The sequence below is a fragment of the Furipterus horrens genome, unplaced genomic scaffold (genome assembly GCF_987537825.1).
Source record: "Furipterus horrens unplaced genomic scaffold, mFurHor1.1.pri manual_scaffold_9, whole genome shotgun sequence".
In the NCBI taxonomy this organism is placed as follows: Eukaryota; Metazoa; Chordata; class Mammalia; order Chiroptera; family Furipteridae; genus Furipterus; species Furipterus horrens.
In genome coordinates this window covers 85391041-85410513 of record NW_028327179.1, presented here as the reverse complement: position 1 = coordinate 85410513, position 19473 = coordinate 85391041, and the positions used below count along the sequence as shown (strand labels likewise).

The window sequence follows — 19473 nt, the reverse complement described above, 5'->3', positions numbered from 1 at the left end:
TTCTGATCTGTCCATGTTTTCCTGGTTCTCCACCTTCCTCTCACTCCTTATTCCTAGCCTTTACTTCTTCTGCCAATCCTTTAAATAATGTTTATCTGTAGGGACCTGCTTTGGGCCCTCTTCTCCCTGGCTCATCTCAACCATCTCCTTGTCTTCACCCCCTACCTATATATACACCAATGACTCTCAAATATGTAGTTCAACCCCATCCCTGGCTTCAGCCTCACACATGGTACAGTCTCCTGATCTTGGCTGTCTTGCGAATGCCTCAATACTCAACATGTTTGAGATTAAACTCACCATCTTTGCCCCCATAGCCCTACCTGCTACCATAAAAGCTGTTCCTTCTTCTGGGTTCCATATTCAGAAGTCTGGTTTCTCTTCCCTCTCTTCATACCCTGCAACTCAAACAATCACCACATCAAAATTCTTCCAAAATTCATCTTAAATCACTATCTCCATCTGCACTGCCAACAGCTTAGTCTAGGCTATCATCACTCCTCACCAGGATGATTCCAATGATTTATTCCTGTTTTTGTCACCTACCCCTTCTTCCTAAGCCATTTTGCATTGCAGTTAGAATGATATTTTTAAGACTAAAGAGCTAAGAGGCAAGTCACTTAAAATGTACTATGCACCTACAATATGTTAGACAATGGCTTGAGGATACAAAGATGAGTGAGACACTGTTTATTTTATTTTTTGTAACTTTTGGCCAAAAATCTATGTGGTATTTAAAAATTCCTAATCATAGAATGTTTTATTGAAATATAATCCATATACCATAAAATTCAACTTTTTAAAGCATACATTAAATGTTTTTTAGTATATTCATAAAGTTGTGCAATCATCACCACTATCTAATTCCAGAGTATTTCATCTTTCTCCTCTTCCTCACCCCCTGGAAACCACTAACTGACTTCCTGTGTCCAGAGATTTGCCTATTCTGGGCATTTCATTTTTATCTGGCTGCTTTCACTTAGCACAATGATTTTCAACTGGTGTGCCATAAGAATTTTTAAAACATTCAATGCCTGACTATTTAGTCAGGGGCACTGACCTCCTTTCCCTTAGATTGTCAGATTAAAAAATGATAACAGTCAACGCAACAATAGCTGCCTATTGTATACCCATTTTCTGTCAGATCAGCAATATATATATATTTTTGGTGTGCCACAGAATTTTAGTAATTAATTTATGTGTGCCATGAGATGAAAAATGTTGAAAATTGCTGACTTAGGATAATGTTTTCAAGGTTTATCCACATCGTAGCATGTATCAGTACTTCTTTCCTTTAATACTTAATATTCCATTGTATGGAGTATTTTGTTATCCACATTTTTTAATCCATTCACCAGTTGATGGACTTCTTGTTTTTACTTTTTGTATATTACAAAAAAATGCTGCTATAGACATTCATATACAAGTGTTTCTATGAACTTATGTTTTCGTTTCTTGAAGGTATACACCTAGGAGTGGAACTGCTGGGCCATATGGTAACTCTGTATAAACTTTGAGGAATTGCCTGACTGTTTTCTAAAGTGGTTGGACCAATTTGCAATCCTACTAGCAGTGTGTGAGAGTTTCAATTTTTCCACATCCTTGCTAATTCTTGTCTTTCTTATTTTAGCCATTCTAATGAATGTGAAATGGCATCTCATTATGGTTTGATTTGCATCTCCCTGATGACTAGTAATGTTGAGAAATCTTTTCATATATATTTGTATATGTTCTTTGGAGAAATAGCTATTCAAACCGTTTGCCTATTTAAAAAACTGAATTATCTTTTCATTGTTGAATTTTAAGAGTTTTAAAAATATATTCTGGATACCAATCCCTTATCAGATACATGATTTGCAAATATTTTCTGTCATTTTGTAGGTTGTCATTTCACTTTCTTAAGTGTTATTTGACACAAAAAGTTTTTAGTTTTGATGAAGTTCAATGTATCTATTTTTCCTTTTATTGTTGTGCTTCTGGCGCCATAGCTAAGAAAACATTGCCTAATCCAAGGTCATGAAGATATATTCCTGTTTTCTTCCAAGAGTTTTATTTTTTAAGATTTTGATTTACTTAATGTTTAGAAAGAGGGTAAGGGAGGAAGAAAGAGAGGGAGAAAAACGTTGATCAGTTGCCTCTTGTACATGCTTTGACTGGGACGGAACCGCAACCCAGGCATGTGCCCTGACAAAGAATCCAACCGGCAACCTTCTGCTTTGTGGGAAGATGCCCAACCAACTAAGCTACATGGGTCAGGGATCTTCCAACAGTTTTATAGTTTTAGCATTTACATTTATCTCTTAGGATTTTTTTATATGGTACAAAGTATGTTCAACATCATTCTTTTGTTTGTGGATATTCATAGAACTTTTTAACTGTATTGAATTCCTTGTTTTTCTTTGCAATTAGACTGTAAACTCCATGAGGGCAGAGGCCAAGATGGTCTTACTAAATCTCTTTTTATTGAATAGGTGAATTAGGTAACCAAAATATGAAGTTTCTTTTCTTTTTGGAATTACATCGACTCTGTGAAGTAACACTGTTTTCACTGTGATGTTGGCAGTGAAAATCCCTTGAGAAGAACAATTCAGAAACAAATTAAATCCTAGAATGATAGGGACTGTAATATTTAATAGGCTTTGGAGTGAAACTGATTTGGAATCAAATGTTGACTTTCATTTAAGAACTGTGTGACCTTGGGTAAATTATATTACCTACGACTTATTTCTTTAAATGGGGATTTAATTGGTATAGTGTTAAAGGAATAATTAAGATCTTGTAACTAAAGTGCTTGATACATTGTAAGCATTCATCAAATAGTAGCACTTACTACTGCAAAGAAGTAACAATGTTGCAAAATCCTTTAACATACTATTACTACCTTTTGTCCCAAATTTCTCCTTAGGACAGATTTCAAGATTTTTTAATTTTCTTTTGTGAACTAAGAATTGTTAGACCATTTATTTTTGATTCCAAAAGAAAGGCATACACAAAAATACAATTCAACTTGTGAATGACCTAAAAGATGTATGCAAATACTCTGGAGTTCAGTGTTTTGAGCAATAGAAATATCGTTTTGGGTATAAGAACTTAGTGGAAAGGGGGCTGAACAGGGATTCTAGACATTTTGGATTTATTTCAACGTGGCACATATTTCAGGTTTGTACAACAGTTATTTGATTATGTGTCTGTCTCCTCCAATAGTCAACACAGAAAACCTGTCTTTAAGTCATTGGATTTCCAGTACAGTAAGCACACCTTGGATAGTTGAATTGACGTGTTTTAGCCACTAGGGTCAGGAAGAATTCTCTGGAGAGGGATGGAGAAGTCAGAAGGCAGAGGAAACACCTCGGAGCCATTGCCAAGAAGAGGACAGCAGCTCAGGAATGGGACCTAAAGTGGGTTCTAGGACTCCAGTCGGAAGCAAGGAACTGAGAGAACCACCTGGGAGCATTTCTCTCCGGCTCCCGGCCCTGCAGGGCCACTTCCGGGAGAGGGCGGGAAGACACGAAGAGGCGTGCCGGGGAGGAGGCCGTTTGCACTGCACCAGGCGGAAGTGTGCTAAAGGTATCCGTGCTGTCTCTTCCGGTCCGGGTTAACGCGGTTTAGATACGTTGCGTGGTTTGTGTGGTGCTGGGACAGACTTCTGAGGGGCAGTCAGCGGGTGAAGAGGCGAGAACCGGCGTCTGGACTTCGAAGTCTGGAGTCTAGTGAGGAGATCGGGGAAAGGGCCAGGAACCTGAGTACGATCTAACTCCTGTTTCCGAGGGGGCAACTTCCACCGGGAACCCCTCTGCCCTGGTAACGGCCAAAGAGGAGATGGCGCCAGTTGGGGAGCGGCCGAGGCTGACACTGTAAGGAAGCACGAAGGGGGAGCAACCGGAGAAGCCTCGGAGAAGAGCCAGAGCCGTCACTGCCACTACCACCACCACCACCATGGAAGGGACAAAGCCAACATTGCAGCTCGTGTACCAGGCAGTGCAGGCGCTTTACCACGACCCAGATCCCAGCGGAAAGGAGCGCGCCTCGTTTTGGCTTGGGGAGCTGCAGCGTTCGGTGAGGGGCCCAGAGAGGCAGTTCTGCCCCGCGGGGAGAGGGCGGGGTGGGGAACTGGGCACGAGCCGGAGCCCGAACTCGGTGGTTGGCCTCGTGAGGTCCTCCTTGGGGAGGAGCTGCTTCCCGCGGGGTGGGGCTGAGAAGCTACAGCTAGCTACGCGGCTTTTTAGAAAAAAGTCGCAGCTGGCTGGTCGCGAACTGGCCCTTTCCCCACCCCGTAGATTCTGATTTGTAGGTCCTACCCTTTACTGTGGCATCGATATAGCCCTCTTTAAGTGTACCCACGCTGCTTGCTCCTTAGGCCCTGCTTTTCCGTTTTGTCTTTCTTCAACCAAATGTAGCCCCAGTCATTCCCCGTCTTCCACTTACAGATGTTTTATCCGTCTCCCCTTGGTACCTAAGTGTTGCGCTTGGCAGTTCGTAGTTGTTGCCTTACACCTCACTGTTCTTGCTTATGTTTCACTCTAGTTTGAGTTCATTATTCTCAAAACTTACCAGGTTTCTGGATTCTTTTACACGTAAAATTTGCCTGTGTTTTGGAGCGTAATTGTGATGTAATGTGAGGATAAAGAACATCAATTCTGATTTCAGAAAAATCTTTGCAGTTCTTATTTTGCTGTGTATTGGTTCTCTAACCTTGTTTTTTCGGTTCTTTATAAGATAAGGGTATCATAGCGTCCTTGATTATTCCATGTAACTGTGAGCATCCAGTGAGGGGCTTAATCGCAACCTTTTATACCTGTTGTATTTCTGCATTCTTTGATTCACGTGTCTTATGATTACTTCTCTAATTTTCATACTCACCTTTGCTGTGCTTTATTTTTGTGTGAGTGTGTGTACTTGATCTTGCTGACTTTACCATTCTTATGTTTGCAATTTATAAAATAAATTTGCCCCCTCTTTTATTTCTTTTTTTTTTGAACTAATAACTGGTACTTAAAAGTGCTCTGCTCTTTTAAATCAGCCTCGGCTGCAAGTGCATAATGTTTAAAAACTTACAACTTTTAATATTACACTAAAAAAAAAAATTGGAAACTCATGTCCTGGGTAACCTCATGGAAGATAAAAGAATAGGATTCATTTTAGGCTACACAAGAAAATCATTAACATATGGTCTTAGTTAGTGTTTAATTAGTTTCTGTGCTCTGGAGAGTGACAAGTTCCTGATCTTTCTATAGTTTTCAAAGTAAACAGGAGAAATGCTACACCATACTAAAAGTCAGCCCTTCCCTACTAAACTTGCTTATTGTTGTGTGTATTTTAAGTCAGTGTTTGGGTACTTATCATGTACCAGCAACTGTGCTAGGCATTGGTATTTGGACATGAACCAGACAAAAATCTCTGCCTGCCACATAGGGTGCTTGTGATGATTAAATGAATTAATACGAAGAGCTAAGAAAAGTTCTTGGAACGTGGAACTCAAAATATGTTAGTAATTATTTATTTATTTATTTTCTTTTATTGATTCGAGAGAGAGGGGAAGGGAGGGAGAAAGAGAGGGAGAGAAACATTAATGTATGAGAGAAACATTGAAACATCTTGCACCGGCCGCTGCTGGAGACCGAACCCCACAACCTAGGCATGTGTCCTGACCCATTGACCTTTTGGTTTGCAGAATGACACCCAACCAACTGAGCCACACTGGCCAGGGCAGTAATTGATATTTAAATGGTAGTCACTTTTCTCTTATTACTTTACACTACTCTTTGTTACAGCCTTATGTCGTCATCATCATCCTCATTACCTCATCACACAGGGTCCCAACAGGAATAGTTGGCACACTTGAAATAGGATAATTTGAGGAGGGTTTATTTTATAATAAGGTACTATTTATAAAGATGTAGTACCTAAAGAGGTAGTGTTGTAACCTGTAGCCAAATTGTTAACACCCATAGGCTGGAAGGAGTAGGAGGGGGGGTCACTTGAACTCTCAAGAAGAGTATGGAGTTGGCTGCCTTGACAGGAGTAGTGGTTTTGGATTGAAGGGACACAGCCAGCATGAGGTGACTGGAGGGAGGAAGCTGGAGGAATAAATGTCTTGACCTTACTCTCCTAACCTCCCCCCTGGGATTCCCTGTTGGAGAAACCCAACCAGAAGCTAGGGCACATGGAAACCTGTTGATAGAGTCCTACATACTGGGGAAGTAAACATGGTAGAAAGGGTGGAAAGGGTAACCTGGGAAATACTTAGCCCAGCTACACATGATCATTTTTAGGCAGCTTCAGCATCTGGACTGACAATTCAGCTACCACTTGGGCCTCTTAATTCCTTTTTACCTCTTTTTTTCTCAGCAACCTGGTCACAGTTATACTCTGGATCTTGTCATAATTAAAAAGTCACCAGCTCCTCAAATCACTAACTCAGACATTCTGCTCTGGTCACAACCCACTCTTCTTCCCTTTTGTTGGCTGAAAAATCTTACATAATTTTAATTTTGATAAAAAATAAAGTTTTATTTTTTTTTTAAACTGGAATTCAAAATTCAACTTTAAAAACTTTTTAAAAAAGTTGTAAAATGAAAATTTTTACAAGAAAGCTGCCCAGGATGAAAAAGAGGAGTTATATATAAGCTTCCTCCTATGAAAGATGAGGATTTAGGTTCCCTGCACTTCTTCTTATCCAACATAATTATATTACTTTTTTGGTGTTGTTAAATTAATGCACATTGTTAACCGTACAGCATATGTACCATGGTAATATTTCTCATTTTGTGCAACTTTTATTTTCCTCATGGTAAATATTACCTCCCCTGCCCCCCAACATTTGCTTCCTTTTCTATATAAATCTATTGCAATTCATCCCAAACTTTGTCAGTAAGTGCAAATATCATCTCAATATGTTCAAACTGGTAACTGTTTCCTTTTCTGGTGGAAGGAAACTAATGAGGGCAAACCGATGAGTTCAGTCAGTTCAGTAATTTTAAACACAAGTCCTTGTATTAGTTATTGAATTTCATCAAAACCTTATTCCATTGACAAAGCCCTTTCTTTTTCTTTATTCAGTCTTGTCTTTATCCAGGTTGGATTCCAGGATCTATCTTTGCTAGTCACTTTCTTAAATATTCCATCAACCCTTCACCTCTGATTTGGTAAAACTTCAGCATGTGTATATTCAACTGCATTTCCCTTTTCCTCTTATCTGATACAGGTGCTCTGCATCTCATTTTCTGAATTCTCAGGAACCTTGATCGTTTGGTTATCCTGTGTATCACTTGCCTCTTCAGACTCTTTTCTTTGCGGGTTCCTTCCCTCCAGCATTCAGATAGCTGTATTATCTTCCATAATAAGCAAATGGTTTTGGTGGGGGGTGAGGGAATGCCACCTTTGTCCATTATTGTGATTTGATTCTTTCTTACCTCTGTGCTTTTACTATTATTTTTTCCCAGTGCTTTCTTCAAATGAAGAAACTAACCTATTTTTTCAAAGCCCAGCCTAAATTCTACTTTCCCCTTGAAGTCTTAACTGATTCTTTTCAACTGAAAGTCCTTTCTGCTCACACTGAACATCCAGAGGCATTTTTTTTTTTTTACTTTTTTGAAAATTTGTTTGTTTTGTCTCCCCTAATAGATTGTAATATCTTTTTATTTATTTATATATTCTGATAACCATAGTTGAAGGAATAAACTATGGTTACTAAGAAAGAAACGATCAGCCCAGGGAAATGGACCTAAAAATGGTATTTTCAAAAAACTTGGGCTTCTTTCAAACAATAGGCTGGTTGTCCCACTTGAATTAACTTAAGAATGATGCTAAACAGGAAAAGGGAGGAGAAGGTGCTGGCCTGCTCAGAGCAGGGCTCTCCACTCTTCCAATTAGTTCAGCTGTAAGCTCTGATAGATGATAGCCAAGATGCTCAAGCTTTAATAGAACGCAAAACCCCTGAATTATTTTGACTCCAGGATAGATAGTGCACATGAGCTAAGAAAATCCCTTTGTCCCAAAAGTCATTGAATATATCCTGCATCACTGAACCCCAGGACCAGCATTACTTCATTAGGGCTTTAAAATAACCTTGACTACTGAGCAAGACAGACTCATTAATGCACTTAGCAGATGAGGAAACTGAGACTCAGGATGTTTCCAAACACAATCTATTGTTGGGTAGCAGTGCCTGAGGACCGGCACCTAGCCATTCTCTCTCCTAGTTGGCACTGTTTGCAATACAGCCATCTACCCTGATGCATGGCTTCACTTTCTGTTGTTTCAGTTACCCGTGGTCAACCACAGTCTGAAAATATTAAATGGGAAAATTCTAGAAATAAACAGTTAATGTGTTTTAAATTGTGCAACATTCTGAGTAGTGTGATGCAATCACACGAGTCCTGCATCAGAAAGAAAGAAAGAGAGAAAGAAAAGAAAAGAAAGAAAGAAAGAATCAAGATTGGGGTGGGCAAAAGTAGAATTACAGTTCATATGGACAAAGACATGCAGCTTACCATTATAATATAAGAATAAACTTTTGCATACCATGACTGTAAACCTACTTTTGCCCACCCCATTCGTTGAATGAATTGCAGCATGTAGGCACCTCCAAAGGGGACAGCTGGATAACTCAAATTTGTCTTTATGATTTCATTTATTTTTGCTGCTATTTTCTACCATATCCCTGGGGAATTGAAAATAGTATTATTCAGCCTCCTGTGTTGATGTTCTGAGTCTCCCCATCCCTTTTTTAAAAAAACAACCTTATAAGTTTATATAGCCCCCTTTTTATACTTTGAAAGACTTGGCTGTAGAAAAGGAGAGGAATTTTTTGACTCAATAAAGCTTTCTTGATGTAGTCAGTAAGTGACATTTTTAACCAGCACTCTGTTTTAATGTAGTAACAATAGTGTTTTAATTTTTTTTTTTTTTTTTTTTTTTAGTGTTTTTATTTTTAATTTGAAATTGGTAAGGAACAGATTTTGCCTGGTTTGTTTTAAAACCACTTTGAAGGATATACATTTTGAAAAACGATTATCCTTTCTTCCCTCAACCCCACACTTTCCTAATCTTAGAGTCATTTAGTATAGTTTTTAAAAAAAAATTTTTAATTTAATTTACTTTATTTTTCAAGAGATGGGAAGGGAGGAAGAAAGAGAGGGAGAGAAACATCGATGTGAGAGAGAAAAAATTGATTTGGTTGCCTCTCGTACACACCCAGACCAGCGGAACCAGGCCCACAACCTAGGCGTGTACCATGACTGGGAATTGAACCAGCGACCTTTCGCTTTGCAGGACAATGCTCAACCAACTGAGCTACACTTGCCAGGGCATCATTTAGTATAGTTTTAATGACCTGGTGACAACAGCTTTGATGTAAAGGTGTAAATTGGATATGGGTTAGTCTGTGCTGTGAATTAGCATTTTTTCTCTTTCACTAATATTTATATAATACAGCCTTTTTCTAAAGAACCTATTGTACATTCATCATTCTAAATGTTTTTTTCTACTACAGTTCTTGGAAAGTACCTACAACCTTGGTTTTGTTTTATGTGATGGGCAAATATCACTGATACCTTCAAAGTATTTTAAAAGAAATAAATTATTTTGAAATGGATCAAAAACGAAGCCTATCCAACAGTGGACTATTCTGAACACCTAGTAGTTTCCTTTGCCCACCTCCAGTAACCAAAATTAGTAGACAATGTAGGGAGACATGGAAGGAAAAACCACCTTTTTATAGGCTAATGATTACACTACTCAGTTGTTCTAAGTTTGTAATTTAGATGATAAGGAGGAGACTATGAGACTACTTTTACAGAGATAAATGTCTGGGTTTTATAGTTCAGCCTGAAAACCAAAAAGCAATAATAAAAAGCATAAATCAAAGGATATCCTACATGCTTTGATAGACTACATTGTGGCATTGTCATGTGTGGTTAATTATATCCTTGAGAATTTGCTTCTATTTAATAAATATCAGGAAAGTCATGGAATATCATATTCAAATTTCTTCCTAGTAATTTCCCTCTTCAGAAAATCTTGATTCTTTATCTTAGTTCTATAACATTAGTCTTTGATTTTTTTCTCTAGCAATTGCAGTCATTGATTTGATTTATTTGAAAATCTAGGCATTTTTTATTTTTAAATTTTTTTTTATTTTTTATTGATTTGAGAGAAACATCTATTTGTTGTTCCACTTATTGATGCATTCACTGGTTGCTTCTTGTATGTGCCCTGACCAGGCATTTAACCTGCAACCTTGGTGTATTGGGATGATGCTCTAACCAACTGAGCTACCTGACCAGGGCAGCATTTTTTATTCTTGAGAGCTTGTTTGGAGGTTCTAGCAGGGGAGCACAGCTACTCATATACCCTTGACCAAAGACCAGTCCTCTCCTCTAGTTGGGAAGGTCGTCCTCTTCGAGTGAGCGTGCAGCTTTGGGAGGGATGCACATGAATCGGTGACGGAGGAAGGGGCACCCGCCTAGCCAGCCAGATCAGCCGAATCAACCCTGGAGATCAATGGGGTGACAGATATCGCAGCCAGATTGCCCTCACATCCGACATTTTTTATTCTTATACTCCCATCCTCCAGTCAAGTGACCCTTAAAACATAACATGCTCTTGAAAGGAAAACCTTCTAGAAAATAGAAAATGTTCCTAAACAACTTCTGTGGCTCAGTTAGTTCATTGAACATAGGAATACAGGTGGCTCTTAAACAACGCAGGTGTTGGGGGTAGTTGAAAATCTGAGTATAAACTTGATTCCCCAATAACTTAACTACTAATAGCCTACTGTTGATCAGAAGCCTTACCAATAACATAAACAATCAATTCACACACATTTTGTTATATGTCTAGTATACCATGTTGTTACAATAAAGTAAGCTGGCTGGATAGCTCAGTTGGTTAGAGCATTGTCCCAATACGCCAAGGTTGCAGGTTTGATCTCCACCCAGTATACGGCACATACAATAACTAATGAATGCATAAATAAGTGAAACAACAAATCAGTGTTTCTCTCTCCTTTTCACTGTCTCTCTAAACTAAATACATTAAAAAAATAAACTGGAGAAGGAAATTATTAAGAAAATCATAAGGAATAGAAAATATATTTACTGTATTTATTGAAAAAAAATCTGCATGTAAGTGAACCTGTGCAGTTCAAACCCATGTTGTTTAAGGGTGAGCTATACTGTATGCCTTGCATTGCTGAAAGGTTGGAGTATATAATAAGTAAACATTAAAAACCAAAGACCTTTTCCCAAAGATTTACCAGTCTGGCTGTGTCTTCTGCTATGGTAGCCAGATGGATATTGTGGCTATTTAAATTTAAATTAATTAAAATTTAGAGTTAAAATCACGTCTTGGTCAGTGCAAATGTAAACATTTTATGTTTTTGTTGTAGTGGAGACTCTGAGTAAGAATTCGTAGCCTCAGCTGGGTAGGTAGCTCAGGTGGTTGGAGTGTCATCCCAGTGTGCGAGGTTGCAGGTTCTATCCCAGTCAGGGCACATACAGGAGGCAGCCAATGAATGTATAAATAAGTGGGACAAAAAAATAAATATTTCTCACCCTAATCATGAAAATAAAATTAATTTTTAAAAAATTATTATAAAAGGGAAAACAATCATTAAAAAAAAGAATTTGTGGTGGTATTTTGGTTGGTATGGTAGTATGTTATCTAGTGGTGTTCATCCATATTTGGATTAGTTCATTTCTTGTCTTTCCAGGCCTTGGACCAGAGCTGATGGTTTGATTTGGGATATAAAATTATCAGAGCACTGCTACATTTTGCAAGTATAACACAGTTTTCTTCCAAAGCCTCCCAGATAATTCTTTAGCATATTTTTCCTTTCGACTGCACTGATGCTTATTAGGGAAATGGAAAATAGATTTTATCAATTAAAAAAAAAATTATGATGTACTACTCATAACAGACTTTACCATTTGAACTAATTTTAGGTGTACAGTTCAGTGGCATTAAGTACATTCATATTTTGTGCAATGATCACCATCCATCCATCTCTAGGACTTTATCTTCCCCAACTAGAACTACCTGTTAAACAATAACTTCATTCCCTCCTCACTTCAGCTCCTGGCAGTCACCATTTTGCTTTTTGTTTCTGCGAATTTGACTACTCCAGGTACCGTATGTAAGTAGAATCATTTGTCTGCTGTATCTGACTTATTTCACTTAGCATAATGTTTTCAGGGTTCATCCACACTGTAGCATGTGTGAGAATTCATTCTTTTTAAAAATTGCAGTAAATATATAACATAAAATTCTTTATTTTAAACCATCTTAAGTGTACAGTTCAGTGTCTTTTAGTAGCCTCACGTTGTTGTGCAACCATCACCATCCATCTCCAGAACATCTTTAATCTCGTAAAACTGAAACTCTGTGCCTTTTAACACAGCTAACTCCCCATTTCCCCCTACACAGCCCCTAGCAGCCACCATTCTGTTTTCTGTCCTGATGAATTTGACAAGGTACCTCATATAAGTGGAATCATACATTATTTGGGGTTCTTTTTGACTGGCTTATTTCACTTAGCATAATATCCTCAGGGTCATCCATGGTGTATCACGTGTCAGAATTTTATCCCTTTTTAAGGCTGAATAATAATACATGTACCACATTTTGTTTATACGTTCATCTGTCTATGGACACGAGTTGTTTTTACCTTTAGGCTATTTTGAGTAACGCTGATATGAACATGGGTTCATAAATATACGTTGGAATCCCTGCTTTCAATTCTTTTGAGGATACAGCATATCTGAAAAGGGCATTGGTGGATCGTATAACAATTCTATGCTTTTTATTTTATTTTATTTTTTTTGAGGAACTGCCATACTGTTTTCCAGATGTCATAGGATTTTAAGCTCTTTTGAACTTAAAAACAAATTTAATTCATAAGAAAATTGAGATTGCTGATTACCCCTCCTATATTTTCCTAGCATGTACCCTAGTACTGAAAATATTACCAGAGACCCTTTTAGTGCTGTATAGGTGAAACCCCAGAGAGAAGCTTTATTTCTTGATTTGAAGTTCATAGTTCTGGCCCTGGCCAGGTAGCTCAGTTTGTTAGAGCTCATCCCGATATGCCAATGTTTTGGGTTCGATCCCCAGTCAGGGCATGTACAAGAATCAACCAATGAATGCTTAAATAAGTGGAACAACAAATTGATGTTTCTCTCTCTCTCTCAAATCAATTTTTAAAAAATGTTCACAGTCCTGCTAAAAGAGATAATTTTGTAATGTTTGGTATATAGAACCTTTTAAAAGTACTGACTTAATTTTCTTCTTTCTGGTAGAGTTCCCAAAATAAAAATATTATGAAACATATTTTTTTTTTCTTTTGGTAAAAATTTTTCTAACAAAATTCACGATGTGGTTTTTACTTATTTTTTTCCAAGCCCATATCACAGTTCTTTTCAGTTTTTGTGTTCTTTCCTTGTTTTCTGTCTCAGCTGTATGTAATACCATTTAAACAGATTGCCTCAAAACAATATACATTCCTGAAGCTACACTTGAAAATATACGTTTGTATACAAGCATACAGAGTTTTCTAACATTTGAATGCATTTTTTACAATACGTTAAGCTAGACATCTCACATTTCTGTAAGATTCAAACACTTGAGCCCTGACTGCTGTGGCTCAGTGGGTTGGGCATCCTCTCACAAACCGAAAGGTTGTTGGTTCAATTCCCAGTCAGGGCACATACCTGGGTTGCGGGCCAGGTTCTGGTTGGGGGCTTGTGGGAGACAACTGATCGATGTTTCTCTCTCTCTTCCCCTCTCTCTAAAAATAAAATCTTTAAAAAAATTATTAAAAAAGAAAGAAAGAAAAACTTGAATATCCAGCATGGTGGATGCTGAATAGGTCTTAATATTCTCATTTCTCTGATTTATATATAAAACTTACTCATATAAGCAGCAATAGAGACCAGTGATTAAAGAAAGTACATTTTGTACATTTTTGGCTTTCAGGAAGCCCTCACATGGGCTACTCATTTGCTTTAAATGAAATGGGTTCAAGCTTGGCATTTGCTACTTTTAAAGCAAGGCTGCCAGTGTAAGGCTGCAGTGAAGCTATTACCAAGGAATGCATGCTTCAGTCATTCCCAGCCCAAGTTAACCTTCTGGACCCAAATTTATTTATCTTTTTTCAGTGCCATTCATGAGGTTAATATTTTCATACAAGATGAGTTTGGATACAAATTCTTTACACTTGTCATGAGAAGATTTTGGAAAGATTTGTCAATACCATATCAGGTGTGACCGACAGATACAGATTGAGCCAACATTCATTTGATAGAGATCATTATGACAAAGGATTGGAAACACTTGTCCCGGAAACACTGGGATTTCATCAGACACGGGAGAGCACAGTGTGCAAGTGCTATCATTTGGTCTTGATTTCCTTTCTTTGAGCTCAGTGTATGTGGGCACTATTGTCTGCCAGAGATGACTTGAAAAGTGTTTTGAGTGTTTCTCCTGGAATTTCAGTAGCTTATGGTGTTTTAAATAATTGTTGTAAGCCAGTAATCTCTTCTCTCTCATAAGGGAAATAATATATCCTTCTAATTTTTCAGTTATGGAGATGGCTGTGAAAATGTAAATTGGCTGAACTTGTTTCTGTAAATTAGCTTTTTTTCTTCTTCTAGAAAATTATTTATGTACACACAAGGATATTCCTTGGGTCTTGGAGCTTTCTAGTGGCATTATGATTATTTTTGTTTCCACTCTGCTCTGGGATATGGGAGTTGTTTACTCGTTACTGCTGTGGCGAAGATATTAGCTAAGTTTCATTTCATCATGGGTTCTGTATTTCAGGCCATCTTGCAAAACAAGTTATTTTTAAAAATATAATTTTTAGGTAATGATGGTTATCTTTTGAGCACCATAACTTATATTTTTCTTAATATTTCTTCAAGTCCCTTTTTTTTCCTGCCATCTAAGAAAACCACGAGAGAGTAATTTGTGACAGATCTAGCAATTTGTAAAATTCTCATAAAGGATTAGATGCCAAAACTTAAGATAGTTGACTAACTTAAAATAATAATTTCTCTATTTTAGGTAACTTAGACTTTTCTTTCTTTACCTGTATCATGAAAATTATATTTTTATTTTCTAGGTCTATACCATATTGTTACAGGGTATGTCTAAAACGTGTTGTTTTACTGATAGTTTTAGAGAGAGGGGAAGGGAGGGAGAAAGATCGATGTGAGCGAGAAATATCAGTTGCTTGTCTCTCACATGTATCTGGGAACTGAACCTGCAACCCAGGCATGTGTCCTGACCGGGAATCGAACTGGTGACCATTTGCTTTGTGGGATGACACCCAACCAACTGAACCACACGTACAGTTATTAAGGCTGGGCACAGTGAAACAAAGGAAGGACTTAGGGTAGAAGTAACAAGAGAGAGCCTAGGCAGTGTTCTTGATTTTTTTTTTTTTTTTAGGAGTTCTTTTCACTGTGCGCTCTGACCTAGTTCCCTCTCCCCACCGATATACTATAAATCTTTGAAAGTCTTTACCTAATAAACTATTATTTACTGATTGAAATGCTTTAAAAAGTATAGTAACCTGACACTTTTAGATTACTTTTCAGATCTTATTGAAATATTTCTATTTTCTGTTTGCCAGAGAGCTTCTGTCCCCAATGAAATATTTTAAGTAATTTTCTTAATTTGAAGAGTTTTTGTGTAAGATCCACTTCTAATTCTTGGAAGCTAGTGAATTGTTAGGGGCTCCTATCTGGGCCTTTGCTTGCATTCTTGAGGACCTGCTTAACGATTTTGATTGATTGGGCAGTTTTAGAACTGTTGGTGCAAAAGTGAGTCTTGGAGCAACACTGCACCATTAAAGGAAAAAGGAGGCAACAGCTTTTAGGATTTGCTGTGGCGAATAATAAAAGACTTAGTATGTTGGTGAAAGGATCACTGGGCCATAGCCTGTTTCATATTCATCACATAGTCATGGAAATATCCTTTGAAAAAAATTGATATAAAGGCCTGTCCTGCTACTGCTTTGTGAAATGGAAGATTGGAATTAGATACTTAAATGGAAAATGTTCTCTTGTTGCAGCCTCTTTGAAATGTGCTGTTAGTGGGAGCTGCAGCTTCCTCCTGCTGACTCTGAGCCCCAGGCTTCAGTTGAAATGGTCCTTTCAGAAATGTGGAGCTTAGTCCAAGCCTGGATTTCAGTGGGGGTAGCACCTGGCATCTGTGGCTAGAAAGTCCTATGAAGTGTAAGTGCTTTATTCTCTCCTAAAGAAACCCTTTTCCTTCCTTCTCTTCCTTCTCTCTGCAGCTTAGCAGAGGGAACAACAGTGAACACTGTACTGTAGTGCCCGGGGTATCAGGATTTGGTTGCATTTTCTTCATGATTCAGTGACCAGAACAAGATTACTTGTTTTGGAAGCCAACAATTCTTAAACCCTCCTAGGATTTAAACTAAAGTAATCAATTATATCTCCTTAATATATAGTACTGGCAGTATCATCCTGGGTAATTTTTCATTGACAGTTTACTTAGCAGCTTGTGATATAGTTTGCCAGGTTTCGTTAGAGGTCACTCATCTTTTGTTCTTATTCCAAAAGACAAGTATTTGAAAAGAGAGGCACATTTGACCAGTGTGTGAGGCAGCATCAGGACAAATAGGGATGCTTGAAATGAGAAGACAGTTCTTCCTTCACTTTGGTTTTACTTGATACATTTGCACAAGGAGCAATTTGGAATTTTTTTTCTAAGACCAGTTCCTCTTAGAATTGTCCTAGCAAATTTATTTTATTTTATTTAAAAATATATATTTTATTTACTTATATTTAGAGAGGGGAAGGAAGGGAGAAAGAGGAGAGAAACATCAATGGTTGGTTGCCTCTTGCACATCCCCAACCGGGGACGTGGCCTACAACCCAGGCATGTGCCCCAACTGGGACTCAAACCAGCAACCGTTTGGTTTGCAGGCCGGCACTCAATCCACTGATCCATACCAGCCAGGACTATCCTAGCAAATTTATATGGCTGCCATCTATATTTTAATTCATTAAAATTTTTTAAAAAACTAGATACTAATATAATGAGCATTAGAAAATACAAGTTTTATATTTGATTTAGTTGCCTAGGGCTAAGTGCTATTTTGTCCTTTTTCAGAAATACTGGTAATATTTTAAAGTAAGGTCATTCCAGAAAAGACTCATTTTGGGGAGATTTTAAGGTTCCCTTCACTGACCCTAAAATTTTTCTGAAATTAAAAAAAATTTTATTGCTGTTTTATTACAGTTGTCCCATTTCCCCTGTTGCTCTCCCCTGTGCCCCTGCCTCCTACACACAGCCAGTCCCCAGCCCGTTGTCCACGTCCATGGGTCATTTATACTAGTTCCTTGACTAGCCCCCTTCCCCTTCTTTCCCCACTTCTTCCCCTTTCCCCTCCCCCTGGTCACTGTCAGTCTGTCCCTTGTTTCCATGCCTCTGGTTCTATTTTGCTCATTTGTTTGTTTTGTTCATTAGATTCCTGTATTAGGTGAGATCACATGGTGTTTGTCCTTTGCCGCCTGGCTTTGAAATTTTTAAATCTTCACAACTTAGCTAGGAATAAGATGAGCTTCTTCTCATTGCTAAGACAAAATATATTTAAAACAAAACAAAACAAAGCCAAGGTTTCATCTGGGCAAGGCAAGTGGAGTTCTACAAATGAGGATTCTGAATGAAAAATGTCTCATCCTCTCAGGGCCTTTGTTTTCTTTTATCTGTAGAAAAGAACTGATTTGCTTTTTCTCTGTTGCCCTTTTTCTCTCTAAACATTTTGAAATCTGTTCTTACAGCTGATTCCCAATCCATTAAGTATCTCAGCTACCTAGTAAAAGGCTGGGCTTCACATTTGGGAAAACAAAGATGTGTTACAGACTTAGGAGATGTTGGTATCTTGTCATCTGCTTCATATTTAATAATTTACTATATACTTAACTTTTTTATTTTAAAAAATACATATTTAAGTGCCTCTTAATGGCCCAAGTTCTGTTGCCCTGGTCTCCCATAGTCTTTAGCTTTGCAGTGACTTGTTCTCACTGGTGGGACTTTCTCAGTGATCCTGCCCTTGCCTGTAGCATTCGTGCTCTGCCTTGCATTTCACGGGTCTCGTGCAGGATAAAAAATTTTTGCCTTTTCCTCAGTGGTAGGAGACCTCTGGTGGCAGTGGTATAGACAGCATCGTAGGCTCAAGCCTTTTATGCCCTTTCCTTAGGGAAGGAGGTTTTTTTCTTTTACCCTAACTGCAGCAGCAGTGGGTCTTAACCTGTGCCTCCAGGTGACATGATTCGCTACTCCTCCCACAAGATGTAAGACTTTTGCTCAGTAGGGGAGAAGGGTCTAGTCAGAGCTTTTTGTGCCTTTTCTACAGTTGAGGCTGCTCCTCTCCTCCAGGACTGCCCCACCAAAGGAGGTTTTCTCTGATCTCTTGAGGTCTGAGGAGAAGAGCCTGTAGATGGTTGTGAAGTCCTCTTGTGTCTGAGTCTAGGGATTTTATAGGCTCATGTTAGCCCACACTCGGCCTTTATCAATTTGTTAATAATTTTAGCTGACTTTTTATTACCGGGTTGTCTGGTGTCCTACATCTTTTCCTCCAGTGCTTGCCGCTGTTCTTGGGCAGTTTTTAGATTCCAGTCTGCTTGATTGTCCTGGGACCTCTGCTTTCTGATGATGCATTTAAGAAAAGTTATTTTGTAGTTTGTTTGCTTTTGTTAACTCAAAAACAGTGTTCTTTTCAACTTTCTACATCTTTGGTGGTTGTAGAAATCCTCTTAGGTGTTTTTATGTGTATATTTTAAACCCCAAAATATCTTTTGTTGTTTTATATAGTCAGTGTTCATAAGATATTTACAGTACTTACATACTTAGCCTTTTCATTACTCTTTATTCCTTCCTGATTTCCATGTTTCCATCCAGAATTATTTTTCTTCTTCATGAATAACATCCTTTACCATTTTTCTTTCTTTGTGAGTCTATTGTTAATGAATTCTCTCCTCTCCTTTTTTAATTGATTGGAGAGAAAGAGAGAGACATTGAATTGTTGTTCCACTTACTTATGTATTCATTAGCTGGTTCTTGTATGTGCCCTGGCCGGGAGTTGAACCCACAATGTCGGCTTATCAGGATGACGCTCTAACCAACTGAACTACTTGGCCAGGGCTCTCCTTCTCTTTCTTTTTTTTTTCTTTTTCATCTTAAAATGTCTTAATTTTGTTGCATTTCAGAAGGATTTTTTGCTGAGTTTAAAATAACTGATTGGAAGTTACTTTCTTTCAGTACTTTGAAGATGCTTGGTTCCCATTTTTTATGTTGACAAGTTAGCTGTCAGTTTAATTGTTGTTTTTTAAAGATAATACATCTTTTTTCCTCTGGCCTGTAAGATTTTCCTCTTTTTTTTTTAAGTAGTTTATTATGATGTGCCTAAGTCTGTTTCTTTCTTTCTTTTTTTTTTTTTTT

General features: G+C 38.0%; 1 protein-coding gene across 1 annotated transcript in view; it reads left to right on the top strand.

Annotated features, from left to right (window-relative positions):
• The first annotated feature begins 3571 nt into the window (after positions 1-3571).
• TNPO3 (transportin 3) overlaps positions 3572-19473 on the top strand; it is an 84668-nt gene continuing 68766 nt past the window's right edge. The window contains 1 exon segment of the mRNA XM_090287493.1: positions 3572-4056. Within this exon segment, the coding sequence (XP_090143619.1) occupies positions 3937-4056 (120 nt within the window). The 5' untranslated portion in view covers positions 3572-3936.